This window comes from Cyanistes caeruleus, chromosome 5 (genome assembly GCF_971803275.1).
Source record: "Cyanistes caeruleus chromosome 5, bCyaCae1.hap1.1, whole genome shotgun sequence".
Taxonomy (NCBI): domain Eukaryota; kingdom Metazoa; phylum Chordata; class Aves; order Passeriformes; family Paridae; genus Cyanistes; species Cyanistes caeruleus.
The window spans coordinates 51,736,322-51,757,678 of NC_141705.1; the positions used below are offsets into that span (position 1 = coordinate 51,736,322).

Here is a 21,357-nt window from a genome sequence, read left to right on the forward strand (position 1 = left end):
AGGCCTCCTTGGAATTCAGACATAGGTTTCGATGTATATACACCAAGGCACTTGAAAGAGATTCTGTGGGTGCTCCCAGGAAGACTTTCTTATTAAAAACATATTTGAGTCTCAGAGAAGCATAGTAACTCAGGAGACACTGACTACAGGGAGGACAGACTTTCAGGTGAGATGAAAAAAATTAAAATTTAGGAGGGCAACAAAATAACTAGCTTACTACCTGGAGACCAGGTTGCTTTTTTTGACATTTATCTCTATTGCTGTGGAGCAGGCAAGTTCTTGCTCTCCATCAGGCATATCCACCCGTGCCCCAATTCCAAGTATTTCCTTGTCATGCCATGAACCATTAAACCACTTGTCACAGAGGACATGAAAAACAACTTTAATTACAGTAAGCCCCTGGGGAAAAAACTTAGAAGTTATCTAGAAAGACAGTTTCCAGGTGGGGATAGACTGGTATATGAACTACCTCCATGCTTTGGGAAAAAGGGTCCTTTGGATCACACAGTGATGAAGATATTCTGTGGTTGCCACGGAAACAGCGCTGGCTTATGTTTTGGGGGACTGGAAATGTCTGCCGGATAATTGTTAACCTTCCAATTGACCTTCTCACCAGCTCCTGCACATCCACGTCATTTATTTCCTGAAAGATAAGGCAAGGGAGAGGATATGGATGAGAGTCAAAATTCAGAAATGTGACCACCAAATTATAAACAAAACATAAACTGAGTGGACCAAGAGGCCTCTGACTGACACACAGCTATTGTCAAACTCCGCCGCAGCCTCAAAACCAGTATGTGCATGCTCATTAAAATAACTGATGGTATTAAAATACAACCCTTAACTGCAAAATTCAAAGTGTACTGTGCTTAAACCTCACCAAATATTTGCATTTTCATAGCTGCTTCATTTGGGGTTTTCTCTGCCTCTCCTTTTACCTCTTCTGATCTTTTATTTAAAAGTATTTCACAGCATCCTTGACAGATAATGTGTAAATCAGTAGGAAGCCATAGCATGATGTATTTCTGAGTGTGCCATTGCTTAGGAGCTGTGAAGGTAGAGACAATGTTTCAGGCCTTAAGTGTTCATTTCCTAGAAGCAGAATACCAAGAACCTATAAACAATGTGCAAATTAGCAATCACTTACCAAAAGGGCAAAGAAAACACATAAGAGCATTCTAGGTGCAAATGTGCTTGTTTATAGCAAGACCTAATTTAAAACCGAATTTATATTCCATAGGGTACCTATTAAGGCTTACAGCTGAACACTCAGCTCTACAGACAAATACTTTAAAGAAAAAAATAACTAAGTAAAACCACCAATATTAAGCTTGAAATATTAACTTTAAGACAGGTTAAGGAAACCAGAAAAACAGTTTTTTACACAGTATAAATTCCTGCAGGTTGGGAACATGGTGTTTTACACTGTTGAATGATAAGTCCCTCAGGGAAGCTGAGTAAGAGGAATATGGGCTCCCAAGTAACAGCAACTGACTCCAACCTTCATATAAGAACTTGAACTTTAGTTAAACATGGGTCTTTTTCCTGGTGATTCAAATAGGTGGTAGCTTTCAAGATAATTCTGTGTCTGTATTTTCCTGTTAAACAGTAAAAATAATCTAAAATTTTTACAGTCTTTTTAACCAGGATCTCTTTCTCGTCATGTTGAACTGTCCATAATCTGTCTTAATTAGAGGCTGAAGCCCTGAACTTTGCAGACATTTAAAATTGCAGATATGCCCCCAGGAAGTGAGGTGGATCAAGAGTCTCCTATTGGCAGTCTTCATTTAATATTCCCTTGCATACAGCCACAGTTTATTGAATATTTTTTATTCTCATTTGTGTATTTATAGATCTGTCATTTTTCAAAGGATACGGCACATCTGCATTGTTAATACCTGTAATGAAATACCATCATCTTTTTCTGACTTAGCTTCCTGATCTATAACCATATAGAATTTAGGAGACACCAGGATAAACTTGATCTCAAATTATGGAATCTTTCTTGCAGAAATGAAGCCAAGCTTTTTGAAAAAGCAGATCTTTAAATATTACAATACAATCCCAGTTATTTTGGCTTTTTTTTCTATTTCAATATAATATCCTTTCATTATTTTGCAGGAGTTACTTTGGACATACTGGGATTTTTTTCTTCCCTTAAATTTTGAAAGAAATGTATGTGAGATGTAAATTATAACTTCTACTCTCTTGACTATAGTAAAAGTATTTTATTTGCCTTCACAGATTATCACAGTTTCTGAATTCATCTGTTATTAATGTTCTTTATGAAATATAGATTTATTTTTTTTCTGGAAAGAGAAATAACACATAGCATCAGCTGTGTTCAGTGTAATATCTTGCATTTCTGGTCGATTAATTCTTAATGTACCACAGATAATGGCTTATCTCAGCTTAAGATGCTGCCTTTTCATTTAGCCTGTATCATTTCACTAGCTGTGAGGTAAAAAAAAACCCATATATAATGCTGTTTTAGCAAAATATATATATATATATATATATATATATATATATATATATATATATAAAAAAAAAAAATACTTTCAATATAATCATAAAGGAGAGCTCAGGAAATTTCTTATCTTAATTTTAAATGATATATTTTCTCAGAGGATTTAAAAGTTTGCCTGGTTTCATTACACACCATGCCCAAACTGTAACACCAAGATTTTTAGACTCACTGTCATAATGTAAAAACAGATACCAGCATGATCACATTATATTGCCAAATACTACCTTAAAAAAGATTTTGACTTTCAAATCCTCAAGCATTTATCTTTCCTGCCATTAAAGTGTATTTATGTTTTCTGTATTCAGCATTTTTTGGTGCATTTTAAATAGAATGTTTTCATTTTAACCTCTAGGTTACTCCCTGATGCCTTAATACCTCACCTGGGAAATAATAACAGAATTCAAACACCAAAGCCATTTTTGTGTGGTAGCCAAGGAAGTATATACATCTATAGCTTAATGACAGCTATTATTTTAAATGCTGATTATTCCATAAATCCAGATTTTAGACTGACAACAAAGCAATGCCATGCAAGTCCAAATTCAACATTAGTCATTTGTTATGTATTTCTTTGTCATTTTTTAAATACTTGGCATTGACTGAGTGACAAGCCTTTTATATAATGACTCTCCAATATCATCTCTCATTCTTGAATTTTGGATCTGACTTAAGAAAACTATATAAAGCAACTATTGTATGAGAGGAAACAATTTTCATTTGCACTTCAAAGGAGGATACAGTGTAATGATATAAGGGTGGCAGATGATCTGTTATACAAGCGCCGAATGTCAAAAAAAATTAGAAAGTTGGCCAAGTTGAACTGAGTTAGCACCTGAATAAATTTAGGCTAGGTTATGTGAGGTTGGGTTGGGGTTTTTTTGTTTGTTTTGGTTTTGTTTGTTTGTTTGTTTTGTTTCCTTTTCCATTAGAAATTCAATGTATAGTTCCAAGCCTTTCTTTTGCTGGTCTGGACTTGGAATTAAGGGGAGACTGTCCTTTCACAAATGGAACAAGGATAAAACTGGATGTACATTTCATCTAAGCAGGCAAATAAGCAAAAAATGTGGTTTTAAATTAAGAACTGCTTACAGATGAATTAGGAAACAAGAACTGAAGAGCATCATCTTGACATAGAAAATCCAAGGCAACACTCCAGTGGGAATCAAAACTACATACTGGACATCTAACATTTATCCCATTATTTTAATATAAGCAGCCCAGGCAGGGACTGACTATTCACCACAAAGCAATTGAACCAGGAGTGAGAGACATAGAGGGAAAGAACTTATTTACATGCTCCTGTATTAAGCACCAAAAAAAGGCAGAAATACCTTTTCTTATGGAAACATCTTAATTTTGGGCCAAGAAGATGGCTCCAGTATGCACTATTTTCCAGTGCATGACAAGACTTCATCACAGAAAATCCTGACACTCAGAGAGGAGAGTGTTTCTCCTTCTCCCAAAGGTAACAGAGGAGGAAAGGGTGGCTTAAGGCCTCTGGGCTGCCACTGCCCATGCCAGAGCATATTTGTGCTGTGCCCTTCCTGCATTTCTCAGCACTTTCCAAAAAGAAATTGAGGAAAACACATGTCTGGGTGAAGTTCCAAGACAAGGAAAAGTAGATTTTGGACTGCATCATCACTTGCTCCTTTGTACCTCCCTTAGGATTTTAGGCATTGTAGGATGGATGAATAAAACCTGACAGGACAAGGAGAAATTAATTTTTAGCTTTTGCAGAGAAAAAAAAATCCAAGATCTTGGAAAAAGCAGGGTTCACTCCATCTGTGCATTAGCTTTCATTAATGCCATGAGCTGGCAACTTGGTTTCACACCTGTTCCAAAGAGGGTGTCATTTCCCACAGACCCACCAACCCAGTGGAAAATGTAAGGATTCAAGTGAAGCTCTAATGCTATTATTATCAATCATTATCCATATGAAAATGTTAAGTGAGCTCCTGGAACTGAGCTGTGATTATAGGACCTGATCTAATTGCTCGAGATTGAAACATGGTTATGCTCTACACTCTTATTCATAGAGGAGTGCATTGGGCTTGAAACACGATGAACAAGATGAATATGTGGGCTCAGGACCGGCCATCTCCTAGGAAAAGTACCTTCATCAAAAAGAATACATACAACCTTTAAATACAACGTTGTAGGTCTCCCAATCCTCTCTTGTGCTATGCTGAGCAAATTTGTTGGAACTTTTCCCATAAATTGATCTTTAAAAGAGTCTGAAGATTTTTTCATTCTTTCATCAAGAAGGAGTTTTTTCCAGACTCTGGTGCCTCTGGTAATTAGAAACCTTTGCCCAGCTTTTGACCTCAGTTTACTCATGCACAAATTGAACTCATTTATCCTTGTGCCAACCTTGTCCTTGATAATGAAAAAAAAAAAAGCTCCTGACAGTGATGCATTTATTCACACTCTGTAAGTGTTTATAAACACAGTGTTTATAAACACTGAGAGCACATCCTCTTTCAGTCTTTGCTTTCATAGGCCAACCAAGCCAACCTTTCCAGTCTCTTCTTAGACAAATCAGCTTTTCTGTGCACTCATTCCATCCTAATAGATCTGGTCATAATTTGCCACATTATAGCAGATGAAATCCAAACAATCCTTTGTAAAGAAGCATTAATGTTTTCACCTCCTGCATTGCAACTCTAGGCAGTGGTATGTGTTTGGGGCTGTCCTTGAGTAAACAATAGCATTAAAGAACTGCTGGCAGCCTTGGTAAGATAATAGTAAGACAACCTGAACGTTTTAGCAAAGGAAAATGCTTGAGACATTATTTAAAATGGAAGAAAAATGCAATTTCTTGATTTTAAAAAGAGCAAGGGAAAGTGATAAACATCATACAAATGTCCCTTCTTCGGTTCCACTAAATAAAATCTAGGTTTACCGTACAGTTGTGAATTAAGAGTCATAGAAGAAATACAATTTTCTACCCTGGAATTTTGAAGCTATATTTACTATTGTTCAGAGGAAATGAAGTAAAGACAGATAGACAGAGAGAGAATGAGTGTGAGAAATCCATTCTCACATTTTGTTCAGGCATATTTGATCATGACTACATTCAAATCTATGACTCCTCAAATTTTAAATAAAGAAGTGTAACATCTGCTTTAAGGCCCTGAAGAAACAGGAACATTTATTTGGAGAGCATTTCCTCAGCTCTACTGATCAGAAGAGATTTGCATTATTTTCTATGGTCTAATATGATGCATTATGCTTTAGCAAATTAAGAATTCTTTCATTTTATGGGAACAATTGCCCTCCTCCCACACACACATTATGATACACAGTCTTCAAGAAAATTTGCTGTATTGCATAAAGTAGCAAGCAATGGGACAATAAAAATTAAGGAACTCTTTTCAGGCATTATAGCATTTAGAGTGAGCAATTAAAATAACAGATGTTACCTCACAAAGCCTAAACAGATTTCTGATCACAAAACTGAAGGTAGTATTTGCTTCTGAATTACTATAGTCAGTAAGAAGGTTGTATTCCCGTGGCACAGGGATGGGAAAGGAAAGACAATTCCAACTTATTTAGATATCTCAAGGCAAGGAATTATTTCAATCAGATGAAGAATTTACAAAGCAATGCATGTTCACTGTCATATATCATTTTAGAATTTCAAATTAGGAGGCCAGAGAAGCAGTGTTAGTTACTTATTTGACAGCATCATTTAACCAATATAAGCACTCAAGCACAGGTGTCTAAGCTGTCACAAAAGATTGAGAGAAGAAACAAAATGGGCAGAGCTCTGAGATCATCTCCCAGTCATATGGAGGTACTGTGGCCATCAACAGGTAATGGATGACCACCTCAAACAGACTGGGACATAAAGATAGCTGTTTTATTTATCACACAGAAAGGGGCCCACAAATCTCTGCATTTCCAAGTCCTGCACTGCCAAATAGAGGCATTGCAATCTCATTACTGAACTGGCAAAACGTTGCAATAAGCAATTACCCAACATCAAACACTCAGGAAACATGCAGATTTCTGCTGTAGTTTGAACATAGTGACAAGGGAAAATTGGGCAAAGCAGAACTCTTGCTTATGTACTGCTAATATGATTTCTCCATCAACATAATATTGAAATTATTTGCATTTTCAAACAAACAGAGCTAGAAATCTACCTAAGTGGGAGTATGGATTTAGGTCCAGAAACAGATTAAGCTGAGATAGCATTAAACATATTCACCTCCTCTGAAAGAGAAAAGAGGAATTATTGAATGAGATGCAGAGACTTTAATGGTAATGGTTTAGTGCAGTTTTCTGGAATGAACTTAATGACAGCTTTCGCTCTTTTCACATACAAGACTATCAAACTAAGAGGGGATGATGAACATTTATCTGTGCAGATCATTCAGCTTTTCCTGCTCCTGGGACTGCAGCCCAGAGAAAGAGTTTTGGAGCAGAGAAGGCAGCTGAGTGGTAACCACTTCTATTGCTCTGCCATTTCATCTGCTGCAATGTGCAAATAACAATGCTTAAAAAGCAGATTTTTTTTATTTCCATGGAGACACTAATTTCTGAATAAAAGGCAAAGAGAAAGGATATACACTAGGAATGGATCCTCAGTCTTGTTTTTTTGAGGGTGAAGGAGCTGAAACAGCTAAAAGCAAGCACCTTTTTTAGGATCTTTTGAGAAGTCTGTAACATTTAAAACAAAAAATTAATGGCAGTGTCTTTAATTTGAATAGCAAGCTAAATTGTGAGCTTTGTCAAGGAACTGCTGTCTGATCTGATTGCAGAGGACAGCTTTGGATTCAGTTAACACTCCTCTTAAAATACTCAGTGTTAACTCTGAAGTGAATTCTAGTTTAATCAGACATGGAAAAAAAAGAAAACACGTATTTTGTTCACATGGCTACCTGTAGATTAAAGTCAGGCTCTCTCCCAGCAAAGCCCCATTCAGTGCTGGAAAATACACACAGCACTGATGAGAAGCAAAGCAGGGCCCAAACGAATGGTTATGCTGGACCTGCTTTCTAAACACAGCATTTCCAGAGACATATTCTTCCCCAAAGAAAACTGCCTAAAAATCCACTGGTTTAGCACAGCATACCAATGAAAATCCAGTAATTAGTATCAAAACAGAAGTGTACAGTAAATCCAGATAGTATGACATGGAATTTACATTCAGTCTTTTATCCTGAGAATATAGAGGAGTTGCATGATTAACATGTTAGGAGATAGTAATCTACTCAGGGAATCCAGCTATTTTGAACCTAAATTATTTTCTAAAAACCTGAATGGTATCAAACCTGGACTGCAGTGCTCAATACTTCATACACAAAACTACTTCACATATTGACTTGTCATATTTTATCTGACAAGCTTCCATGGAAGAACTTATTTCACAGTGTAAAAGCAGAATCTCAATTTAACTTTCTTCTTTTCCTTTATGAACACTTACGTATGACCTAACCCAAAAGTCTACCAAAAAGCCTCCCACTAATATCAATAGGTTTGGCTATCAACCATGATGGATCATTTTGAGAATTCATAAAGGAAAGGGAAATATGTTTTTTTAAAAATTATTATTATTATTATTATTATTATTATTATTATTATTATTATTATTATTATTATTATTTTGATTATTAAGAAAAAATATTTACAATAAAAACAAAATTAAAGAACTTAACTACAAAAGACTACATATTAAAAAAGGCCTTAAAAATCCTGTGAAAACAGTTCAGACTCCTGAGATACTTAGAAATGAAGGGTTTTTTTCACTTTATTTTCCATTTATTCATAGAGGGACTTGCATTTAAAACAGGCAAGAAAAACCAGAAAAGTCTAAGAACTTGTCATTCTACTTTTATTAAGCAACATCTACTCCCTCAGTGTGCTTGAACTTTGTCATAGCTACTGCTTCCTGTTGGCAAAGTGAGAATCAGCATGAATATTGTCAGCAAGCCTGAAAACAGGATTCATGGTTCACAACAACGTTCACTTGACAGTTACCTCATTTATAATGATCCAGTGACAGTCAAAAGCAACCAAATTAGTCTCCACGACCTGAAATAGAGAACAAACCAGCTATCAGTCAGCTTGCTTGTGAAAGCCAGAAAAAAAAAAAAATAGATGCTCTCTGCAGATGACAAAAACCAAAGCACATGATCTCTAGAACTTTTGCTATTGAAGTGAGGATAGAGAACCTTTAGCACCATGCTGCAGAAGCATTTGTGTTATTGTTTGACTTGCCAATTAAACTTGGAAAATACATTTCATTGGCCACATCACAGGAAAGAGTATGTTTCAGCTGACTGAGGAGAAAAAGGAAAGCATTTTTGCCTTAGCACTGTGTGCTGAGAGGAAGCAACAGAGAGGAAGGCAGAAAATTAGTATCAAGTAACTTTTGTCAGATTTCTGTATTTCTTGCTTCTAAGGCCTTTCCAGTGTATACCTACCCTGAAAGCCTCTGAATTAAAGAAAAACAAAACAAACTCAAACCAAAAAAACTCACATTACAAATGCTAGAGTTCACAGAAGTGCAAAGAGCAGAAAGGAAAGGGTTCTCCTGAGAAACAGGGCTGTCACAGGAATGATGAATTATAGCCTGTCTCAGGTTCCATGCACAGAAGGCTTCTCATCCTCCTCTCATACATCTTCTCCTTTCCTTTGCTGAAAATTTTTCCATAACCTGCCTTCTTGCTGGTCTGAACATGTGCTTCCTAGCTCATCTTTCACTTAGTCCTTTCCCTCCTTGAATCCACTATACTTTTGCAGCAAGTCACTTTTGAATCAACTCCACAGTGCAAATGAAGAGGAAAAAATTACACTTGTTCTGCTTTCATTAGGTAGGAAAGAAATAATTGACAAAAGCGAGGCCAGAAACAAACTCTGGGAAAAGCTGGACACCTTCAATTTTTTTTCCTACATGAAATTGAATTAGGATTAACACACAAATAGTTTTAAACACAATTTAATTTCATTTTATTTGTATAGTCACCATGCTCATCTTGATTCACAGCTCATAACTATTAGATACTTTAAACTGTATTATCCCCTTAAAAACAAAATATAACTGAATATCTCCTTAAAAAACACAAAGGAAAAAAACCCAAAGAAGAGAAACGAATTTTGGAACTGACAGTGTTTAAATGTTCAATTAGATGCCTAGTGCTGAGCTCTTATTACTTGGACCATTGGCTTTTAATGACAACCAACACAAATAGCACTTGCCAATGATAGCAGCAATTTATACCGTATCATGTCCAAAGGAGAACAATTTAACTGGCCACAAATATTAAGAGCATCAAAAAAACCACACACTGATAACCCTCATTATTAATTCAAAGGCTATTAGAATGGGGGTCACTTCTTGCATAGCAGAATGATAAGGCAAGATTGGAAATCCTGATCTGGAGAGACTCAGGTGAGGGGAAAGCAAGAGCAGCAGTATATGGCTGATTCCTTATTTGAAACTCTCACAGCACTAATCAGAAATGAGGGGGATTGAAGGCCATAACTGTGATTGTGGTTCTGGAAAACTTCAAGAGCATTAGCAGGAATCAGGGTCCTTAATTTATGTGGAGTTCAATACTTAAAAACAACATATTTGGTTGTGTTGCTTTGATATTTTCTTGCATTCTCCACAGTAGGCGTTCCCACAGCAGGTGTAAAAGAGTAAGACAGAAACTGAGTAACTGTGATAGGAGGCAGCACATCAGACTGAGCCAGGATGCTTGAACTGGAACATGGCTGTTCTGATCAGATTGCTCATAACAAACCAGTTGGAATACAAACACACCCAGGAACCAAAATCGGTCAAAAGAGGACAAAGTACTAACAAAGTTCTCAATGAAGCATTTGCTCCTCATATAAACTTCCAAAGCATAGAAAGTTTATCCCATTTACAACATAAGCTGTCATTTAAGTTTTCCGTAAAACAAAACAAATCAAAGCTTTACTAAAGCAGGAACAATTCTGCTAGTCAATCTACATAAAGTTCTGCTGAAATAAGCAGAATTAAATAAAATAAAATTTAAAAAAAGAAAGAAAGAAAAGGAAAAAAAGACAGCACAGTTGGCATGTTTTCTGATTTCTTGTCAGGTTCCTAGCAACCTTGTCCTTCCTAACTTTTGGCTCTGGGATGTCCTCCCGGGAATGTCTGCCCCACTGTAACTGCTCTGCTCATGATGAGGTCTCATGAGGTTCCTGTGGCTCCAAGGCAATCTGCCAATGACACCCTCGAGTCAAGTCTCCTAGTGGTGGTTGGAAAATTACAATAAATGTGTTTCACAAAAGGCTCCAAAGCTCTTTCTCTGCTTCCAAATGGCAGTCAACCAAAAAATCAGACTTAAGGAATCCACAAAATGAAAATTCACATTTTCTGTTCACTTTTTATTAACGCATTACAAATGGCCCGGATAACATCTTTGTGCCTGAAGCTTCAGCTGATCAGATTTTAATGTATTGCATTTCCCATTTTTGTTTCAGTTCATTTAGTTTCTTAATAAATATTTGGTTTGGAGTACCTGCTTTGCCCAGATTCTCAGATTTCAATCAGAGAACATCTTTTTCAATTGAATATGGTCCTAAGTGTCACTGGTTTTATTATGTAAATCTCACAGACCACTTTAGCCAGTCACTGGAAGAGGCTGACTGGTCTCACAAGTCACTCACATAAATTCAAACAGCTCAGGGTTTGATTTATTTACAATTTGCAAATAGAAAGATGAAATTAACTCACTTTTTAGTTACAGTTGAAACTCCTCAACAGAAAGATCATATTTTATCCATTAAAGTTTATGCATTCATGAATCTACTTAATACTGAAAACATTTTCAAAAAGCATATGTCAAGTTGAGATGAACTTGTAGTACACTCAGAGACACTCAAATTAACACATTCTAAGTTTAGATGGGCAGAAAATAGCCCCTGATTTAAAAATTCAGTTTACCTTTCAGTCTGCTAGAAGCTGTTTTTTGGCATTTTCCTTGGCCCATCTACCCAAAGCTTGTTCTGGTATTGACAGTTTCTTAAAAAGATGACTGATAATACCCTGAGAAAGTTGCTAGATTTTTAAGACAGATTTACATCTGAACTGGGAGTCAGCATTAGGCTGGGATTTCAAGGCCATATTTTCATCCTTGGGTCATTCAGCCTCATCTCTCACAAAAGAGCTATTCATTTCAGCAGCATCAAAATGCTGCATCTCAGTCTCTCCCTTCCTGACATCTCTTCTGCCAGCATGGCCTTTATTGTCCATTTAATTGACCTTAAAGTTGGCAGTGCACATTCTGACTCTATGTCTGTAGGAATTGCAGGTCACTATAATGTTATCATCATCATTAATAACCTTTCCATATTTTCCAGCTATTGTGCTCCTTATGTTTTTCAGTGTAGATGAAGGCACATCCACCGTTTTACAAAAAATAAATAAATACAATGTTATGTACACCTTCAGTTTCGATGCCTGAGGGAAAAAATTGCTCAATCCTAAAGTTTTCTTCAAATGTTAAGAGTAATCATATGCATAACCTTACCATCAGAAGATTATCTCCAACAGCAGCTATTAGGCACTAGTTTACAAATAGAAGAGTATAATAAATGTGTTAAAAAACCCCTCAAACTGTCTAAAGTCAGCAGTAACACAACATAGATCCAATTATTCATCATTACAGCAGTCATTACGTGCACACAGCAGGCCTTCTCAGCCACGACACAATGTTCCAGAATGCCCTTGTCTATCTACTGCATTTGCCATTCTCTTTATTTTAAAAAGCCATTGCATTTTCACTTAGAAGGGATGGCAACAAATAAGAAAGTGAAAAAAACCCCAAAAGAGCATGGTTGGGTCTGCGTAAAACTGACCATAACCTAAAAAGCACAAACAGCGGAAGTGTTAAAGGCAGTTCTGCAGAAGGTTTGTATGCCTAACATGCTCAGAATTGTAAAACAAATATTTTTTTTCTGAGTGATGATCCTCTTCTGGTTGAAATTCATATCTGCATGCATATGAAGTGAGCTGGCATGAACTTGTGCTCTGTGCCAGGGAAAAATGAATGCAGAGAATAATGTTTGCAAGCGCATAAGGGCAGTAATGAAAAAGAAATCTGAAATCCTCTTTTTTAGAAGCAATAAAACAACTCGATTGGGGCGTGTAGGAGGTTGGGGCTTCAAGACCGCAAGCATTTGAATATAATGCAAGTTTCAGATTCCTCACTGGTTCTGCTGGCTCTGTGACAGGAAGCAGTGCTCTTCCCTCCCAAAAGGTAAGGGACAGATTGGAAATTTCCATACTAGACAGAAGGCAGGTGAACCTATTGTTTATGCAGCTCACCTCTTAAGCTAAAACTGAGAAAACTAGAGCGTGCATTCATAATGAGGGCTAAATACCAAAATTCCACACAGATATTAAGTGGAGGAAAGTTGAGACTTCCCAAAACAAAGAAAACCATGTAGCTATTTGACAAATTTTCATTTCACACATCCTCTAGGGGAAATCAGACAAGCTGTGGGTTAACAAACATACAAACAATAGGTCAATGCAAAAAGCTCTCTGAAGTTAAGCAGAGCTGTTATCCAGGAGAGCATTAGGAGAAAGTATCATATAACCCTACCCTGCTCTTACTGCTCCTTTAGGCATTCAAGTTACCTTTGGAGGTAAGACACTGAAATAGTCTTTGGTCTAACCCCAGACAGCTGCCTTTGAGCTTCTAAATATAAATTGCTTTCCTAACTGTGATGAATAGGACTACCAGTTACCAGATAAAGGAAGCAGAATATATTAATTCTGTATTGACTGTTCTGCATTTGAGATTGTATTTATTTACCAAAAGAGAAAATATTTGAAAGAATCTCCCACCCAAAAAAAAAAAAAAAAAAGATTTTGGGTGCTTTTGAGGTGCCATGTCTGTCATGCCATTCAGTACATCCATTTGTAGGCAGAGCTCCAGAGTGAACTCTGGAGCTGTGTTTCAGTTTAATGCCCATTGCCACTGACCTCTTCCTGTCTCACACAACTAAATCAGTGTCAGAGAACAAGCAGAGGACAGCCTATTAACCAACTCCTTCAGAAAACTACTTTTCTGAATTCAGCATTTTTCAACTATAGATTGTTGGTATTCAATTTTTTATAATGCCATATCACATATTTCTCCATTACTAAGATTCAAAGCAGCAAGTTAGCAGGCCAGTTAGGAAATAGACCTAATAAAATCGTGGAAAAACTGGAAAAGAAAATCACTATCTACTCACTCAGCCTTTTCTCAGACACAGAGAGTTCACACCAAGCATTTGAAAACATTGTCATTAGTTGCACAAATCCTGCAGTAAAGGATACAGACTATCAAGTGTGCAGTGTCATTCATACACAGTCATAGAAATCAGCAGCAATAGATACAAAAGATCATTCATAACATCTTTGTAACTTTAGAAATATGTTCATGTCAAGCTCCAGCAGTTCTCCTAACACTCTATTAAAGTAAATCAAACTCATGCTTCATGAGGAAGGTGTTCCACTTAGTGAAACATGGATGCTATTGAACTGATGAGCACAAACATGGATGAAACAGAAACTAATTTTCTTTTTCTAAAGAATTCAACACACTGAGGGAGATTTAGCAGAGAGCACAAAAACGCTGCCAAAGATGACAAGTGATGAGCAAGGACAAATCATCTGTCATTGGCAGTAACTCCAGAACTTCTGAATCTTTGGAAGAGCTTGACAATTTATCATAACTATTGCTATTGTTCATGCTCAAACCTTCAAATGGCCTAAATGCAAGACAATCTAAAGCAAATAATGCAGTTGTTGTGCCAGCACACAAGCTTTTTCTATTTGCAGTAGTAAGCAAGAAAGAAAAAAGGCTTTTTGACAAAAAAGGACAAGTCAGTTAATGGAAAATGACTTAAAAATTATCTGCATCAATTCTTTCCTGTAGATATGGGCCCACAAGTGTGGGCAAAAACTGCAAGATGCAGATCATAATCTTCACAAAAGAAATACAGGAAAACCATTCTGGATGTTCAAAATTCAGCTCCACACACTTGCAACTAGTCAGACAAGCCTTGCAAACACCCAGGCGAGCAGTAATGCTGCATGTAAGAACAGATCCTTACAAGATCAGGCTACCTCAAGTATCTCCTGTTTGAAACCCAGAGGAGAGCTCTCTGGCTCCTGTTTTACCTGTGCTACCACTGGGACTGCTCTGTGACAAGGCACACAGAGGCCATGGCTCCAAAATGTTGCAGGGAACTGTCTCAAACTGTTCCCTGCTCCACCAGGAGCTGCACTACTGACTGTGAATCTTTCTGCTGGACCACCATAGAGTGAACGACGCTTTCCATTGGATTTTTTTCACAAAAGCCAACAGATGGCATTGCATAGTCCACAGCTCTGGGAATGGCTGATATTGGAATAATTTAGAAAGCGGTTTAGAAAGTTTCCAAAGAGTTGAGCTGTGATACCAACTTCCTGTAAACCCTTCCCAAACACTGTCTGCCTACAATGTGTCCAATTTATGAGGTTTTGCACTCTGAACTGCATTCTTCCAACTGGAAGACTTATAAAATGCTTTCATACAATACCTCTGGATTTGCTGTCCATGTCTTGTCAAAGACCAGCCTCTTGGAGCCACCACTGCTGTTTTACAGGTGAACATGTCTTAACCTAATTTTCTTCCCCAGGGGCATAGCAATTTGCAGATCACTAAGATATGATTTAAAACTCAAACACATGGGAGTTAGGAAGCACTCCAATTCAACCTGCTCCCACCTCTTCTCCAAGAAAAGGACAACCCAACAAAAACCAACAACCAATCAAACAGAAGAAGTCAGGGGCCATTTCTTAACATGACATTTAACTGAAGAGATGCCATTGGATTAGTGTGAGCGTTCAGAGCAGTCTCCAATACTGCAGTTGTCTCCCAAAGGACTGGCATGTAAGGCAAAATATGGAAATTAAAGAGTATTAAACAGAAAAGAAAGTTAAGTGATAAACTGAACACTACCTTAAGAGATCCAAAGTGTAGAAAGGTAAAAGTGTGGAGCTGAACTATTTTGTATGTTGTACTACATCAAACACAAGAGGAGTTTGATGTAGTACATGAGGGTCATGGAGACCCTCAGGTAGGTTTGTTTATCTTTTCTTCCTTCTAACTCCTAGTTCATCAAACCACCACCATTTTATCAGGCTGTTTGCACCATTTCTTCCCAATGGTGCCACAGCAAGTTCTTTCTGTGCTTCCACTCTTAGCCTTTGAGCTTCTCAGTAGGGAAATCATTTGATTTATAAAGCTCATTCTTATACACCAGAAACTAAAGCTCATAAGAATCTCTCTTCACCGAAGGCAATATTTTTGTAAATTTTAATCTCTATTCTACTCTTGAGAGAGGAAAAAAACCAAACCACACATGGCAACACTTATTTTTGTTCTTCTGGACAATCACCCAATCACCTCTTTCTGGGATTCCTTTCCCTGACATTCCTTCTAGGACAAACAAACAATCAAACAAAAAAAACACCCCCACAAAAAACCTCCCAAAACAAAACAAAGCAACAACAAACAAAACAAATAAACAAACAAAAAAAACCCCTAACCAACCAACAACAACATAATCAAAAAACAACCACTGGGTGAAATCTGACAGAGACATTAACCAAGGATTAGAAAGCAAGTTTCTATAGTATTTGGGGGAGGCAAGTGGAAATTTGCTTCAAGTGTCCTCCTAAGGGTGGGTAATATGGCTGTCATGGCTTCATTTGCCTTTCTCATGAAAATGTATTTTTTAAAAATAAATGTTTGAAGCACTTGATCAGTTTTCCACTTTTTCAGATTTATTTAAAAATAATTATACTTTTAAACTAAAAGTATTGGGTTACTCCACTGAATAATTAGTTTTATATTAGTTTTAATTATTAGATTTTTTAAAAAAAACTTGGCTTGCCATCATAACTACAACTGAAATGAGTCAAGCTTCAGGGAACACTTTTTATCTTCTGTCCTAAAATATTTAGAGATGGAGGCTGTTAAAGTACAGAAACCAACCTCATGCTAAAGAAAAAACTGTTAAATATTCAATAAAAGTAAATAAATACAGAATTAATACTTCAGTGAGTTTGACCACAGGCTTGTAGTGAGATCAAAATGAAAACATATTCTGTCTGGCCTTTAAAAATTACTAATTTCCTTAATCATTGAGAAAAGCTACTGTATATTTTATAGGTGTCTAAACCCATGCATCATTCTGAGGTCAGTGTGTAAACTGTAGGTTTAAAATGAAATAACTATAAGCAATATATGTATCTTTCATTTTAAGGATTACTTTATTCTCAAAGTTGGTTTCCTTACTTCCAAATTTATACTTTGATTAATATTTCTATTATCCTTCTGAAAAGTGTTTGTAATATCCAAATTTGTAGCTTTGGAGGCTACAAAAAACAGATGATAAAATGGTATCTGTCATAATTACAATATATGCTCCTTTGCTAGCTCATATAAAAATATGCAAAGTCATATTTGCTTCCTCTTTAAACGTATACCTATTGTTTCTAATTGAGAATTCTGATTAACTAAAGTTACTACTTTAGTAAGGCATTGAACAGTTAAGACTGAAGAAAAACACACTTGTGAGCCACAAGATTCCTTCCCAGTGTGCATTACTGTGGGTTGACTGCACTCAGCAAAAGGAAAATTGATTCAAATAAAACTTGTATAGGAATCATATAAAGGTTGTATTTTAAATAACCTTTCCCTTCTCATCAATACTTGATTTTATACCTCAGTACTTCTCTAGATTGTAGTACAGTCACTCTTTACATCAGTTTAAATAAAAAGAATATGCAATTAGGATGGAAATCACTGTCAGAAAGAGGGTGAAGAATATGGGCTTTGAGGAAGAGCTTGAAGTTTTGAAGTAGAGAACAGCAACAGCAGAACAGGGTGCCTGATTCAGGAGGCTACTTGGTAGTGTGAACAAATATTTTTAGAAGCTATTGCTTAAAAGCAAGCAAACAGAAAAACCAAAGACATGACATCAATTTTCTTAATAGCAGCCATTTCCCATAGAAAAGCTTCCTGTCCAACCAAGGTACCAGCAGTCCAAATTAATACAATAATGATTAAACTATTCAATTTGGCCCATTCCTGTTTATGGTTTGATATTAAGTGTGGGTGCCATTGTTTTTAAAGTTTTCAAAGAGTTTCAAGAACTATTAAACATATAGATTGAATTGATGTCTTCAAACTGAAAACACAAGGCTTAGTTCACCCTTTAGTCTTTTTATTTCCAAGAATAGCACATGAATATTTTAAGGCCAGAGCCTCTGAATTGCTCAGCATCTGTAAGTTACTCAGATTTTCCTCAAGAGGGGCTGCAGGATGCTGAGTGCCTTTGAAAACTTGCCCATTCCATTCAGGTTTTTAAATACATGTTGAGTGCCTTGAAAATCTAGCCCTGATTATGCTGGCAGAGTGTTGTTTATTTTATTAGTGATACAGAAATGTGGTTTCAACTCCTTTTGCATCTGTTGGTAAACTCAAGATTTAGTCTGACTGCATATCAGGGAAAATGTTAAACTTTATACACTACAGAATATAACAGTGCTGCTCTTTTTTTCTTCTTTGCTGTCTGCCTTAAAAGCATCAGACTGGCACCACTGAAACAGAAAGTATTTCATTTTCCTATCACAGGCATTATTAACAAAGGTCACTGTTCAAGTGACAAAATATCGCTAAAGCCATCAGCTCTTTTTGCTCTTCAGCTTTCATGGTGGTGCCTTTCCTGTCATTTCACATATCTGTAGAGAACAACAGTGGCAGAGGTTCAAGTGAGACAGCCCCCATTTCTGACTTGCACATGAACTTATCATTCAGCTTCTCTCCAAGCATAGAGGCTGAAAGCATTTTTTTCTGGGAATAGGAGTTCAAGAATCAGGAGCAGTTTAATAGAGCTCTAACTGGCTGCAGGCTTGAAGCTTCCTATGAAAAACATCCTCTCAAAAACACCTGTACAAAAACAAAATCTGTTCTAAACATATTGAAAACATTCTGGTCACCAAATTGTGAAGCCCAGTGGCCATTTTTGCTTCTGTGCTTCACAAGAGATGAACAAAATGGATCACTCTCACTGAAGGTGCAAAGACACTGCACGCCCAGAAGGTCTGCACAAGAACTCACTGAGTCTTACAGAGGGCATGGATCAAAACAGCAGCCTGTTCTTGTAATGGCTCTAAATTTTCCTCATAAGGTACCTCTAAATTTTGGGAAATGTTTGCTTCTGAAAATAGTTCAACCAGTCAGCTACGTGAACCTAGACCATCATTTAAATATTTTGATAAGCAATGCGTGTCCTAACATCAACCATGTAACACAGTTCAGGTTCACATGCTTGAAAAAACTTTCTGGCCAGATATCTGTTTGCAGACCTTCAGTCTGAAATCCTTCATGTCACTGAATGAAGGTTATAAAAACTAATGTTCAGGGTGAATACAAAGTACTCTCTGCATTACCACAATTCTCTTACAGCTAATGGTTAAGCTAACAGAAATATGACAACTCAGCAGAAACTGATACAGATTAAAATATATTCCAGCTCTATAAAGAGAGACAATCTATATGTTTTTCATCATTGTTTGATGCTGGCTTAAAAGCTGGTTCCACACAGTAATTGCAGCCAGATCCAAAGAATCTAAGCAACATCTCAGAGACACTGGAGATACAAACATGCCAAAATTACAGGCTCAAGCACACCTGAAACACAACTGCAGCTGGGACATTGGATCAGTTCTGAAATGGGAGAGATTCTAACAGACTGAAAACACCTTCATCAGTGAAAGAATAGCAGAAGAAGCCAATATGTATTCTGTTACAGAAAAAGATAAAACTTCCTAGCCATCAAGTATGGTTATTCTAAACCACTTCTGATTTGTCATCAGAAACAAAAGAGAGGAATTACAGGAGAGGAAAAAGTTACCCAGAAAACTAGAGGTGTTTACATGCACAAAGTAATTGGAGCCATTCTTTACAGTTTAATAATTTGTAGAGATTAAGTTGCTAAGAATTGTTTCTCAAATTCTCATTGTGGAACAGTTGCCCATTTCTTTTGGCTTTCTGAATAAAGAGGCTTAAATTAGATCCTTGCTATCATCTTTTAAAAATAAATTGGAAAGCTTTGATGGAGAAAAGTAAAAAGACTGGAAAAACTTTAAGAGGATTTGCACATTCCAGAAAAGGAAAAACAGAATGCACTTTGTTAAAAATACAATTAGTTCTGCATTTTAAGTTTGTGGAAACAACTATAGCCTTAGCAAAATGAGCTATATAGAAAAAGAAGGCCTTTTGAACTTTTATAGAAAGAAGTATTGAAGACCATTCTATTTAAGCCCATATTACAACATGGTTTTGTTTTTTTTTTTTAAATGGGAAACAAGCCAAACCCATAATTCTAATTGCCTTGTTTTGGTTTTTTTTATTTTTAGTTTAGATAGATAAACAGCAGATAGATAAACTTGACTCATTGTAACAATTCCTCTAAAGTCTATATGATTACTCAGCTGATGAAATTACTCATGTGAGGAAAATAAGTCGTATGTGTAAGAGATTGCTGGCACAGGTACCTCGATGTAAATTATGAAAGACACATTACAGAGTGTCATAAATTTTCTAGCAACACATTCCTTTTTCCCACAGGTAGTGTCAAGCAGCTTTTCACCTTTAAGCACTGCATTTTTGTAGCATTCTTTCAATCATCTTTTTGACTAACCTGAACCAGAACAGTGATATATCTCTTCTATTCCGACTATTAATATTATGGGCGCATGGTCTTTGCTTTTTGACGGTGATAGAAGCAAACTGACAGAACCAATATCCAGACAATCCTTGAAGTGATACACGAGCTTTACACAAGGATGATCAACAAGATAGAGCACTATTCTCTCCAGACTGATAGGAAAAACAAGTTGGCTACAAGGTTGTATTTTCAGCTGGAAGCAAGTACATCAGAAGTCCTCTGTGGGCCCCCATGTATACAAAGTACAAAGCTTATCCAGACAGAAGAATAAAAATAAATGGAAAGGAAGAAAGGCAAATAGAAAAAGGGTTATAACAATATAGGAAGGTAATTTTTTGCTCTATTATGCAGCAAGTAGGAGAGATATACATCTGTCATGAGGACCTACGTAAAATTCTGAAAGTGTGAACATAATTATGGCCCATCTGAAGTACAATCAAATCCCAGTTTACCTGAGACAGGCTAGCACAGCTCAGTAGAGCTGTGTCAAATGTCAGGTGACTTCCTGAGTAATTTCTAAAGCTAAGTCAGGGACAGGAATGAGTAAAGCCTTTCCCGCATACCCCAGCCGGGAACTTCACACCTGTGAGCAAGAAGGGAACCTGATTGCTGCACAGTGTCGTGCAATTAAACACAGCTGCTTAGACACTGCTAAACACCTGCACCTGACTGCATTTTTACAGCTGCTTTTAGGGCCACGCTGCCTTCCCTCTGTGCTTCTTACATGGCACTGCCTGCCCTGGGGCTGGGCACTTACATCCACCTCATCCCCAGGTCCCTGCCTGGAGTCACCATGCTTTCTCATCTGCCAATTCCTCCTTTGATCTCCATCCTCAAAGCACCATCAGGATGAGGAAAAAACATTTCAGGGGCATAGCAGAAATGCACCAGCAGACCTCTTGGTGGATATTTAAAGGCTTTTCCTGAGTATTCCTCTCCTATGTTTTTTTTTTCAATCTTGTTGGCCCCTTCCCGAGTAAGAGACATGTGACTGTCACAGTTAGGGATGTTGTGATGCATTTAATCCCACTCCTTGCCACTTAGGTAGGCAGTGCCTTAGTATCACA

The 21,357-nt window shown here is 36.9% G+C and overlaps 1 protein-coding gene across 7 annotated transcripts in view; it reads right to left on the reverse strand.

Moving 5' to 3' along the window:
* The window catches only part of GRID2 (glutamate ionotropic receptor delta type subunit 2), a 672,274-nt gene that overhangs the window by 204,141 nt on the left and 446,776 nt on the right, over positions 1–21,357 (reverse strand). For all 7 annotated transcript variants that reach the window (XR_002864118.2, XM_023925816.2, XM_086888568.1 and 4 more), the window contains 2 exons: positions 8,516–8,569; positions 470–643 (listed from right to left, as the gene is read on the reverse strand). Coding sequence is in view for 6 of the 7 variants with exons in the window: in XM_023925816.2 (XP_023781584.1) it covers positions 470–643; positions 8,516–8,569 (228 nt within the window). In the remaining variant the exon portion in view is untranslated. The remainder of the gene's footprint in view (positions 1–469; positions 644–8,515; positions 8,570–21,357) is intronic.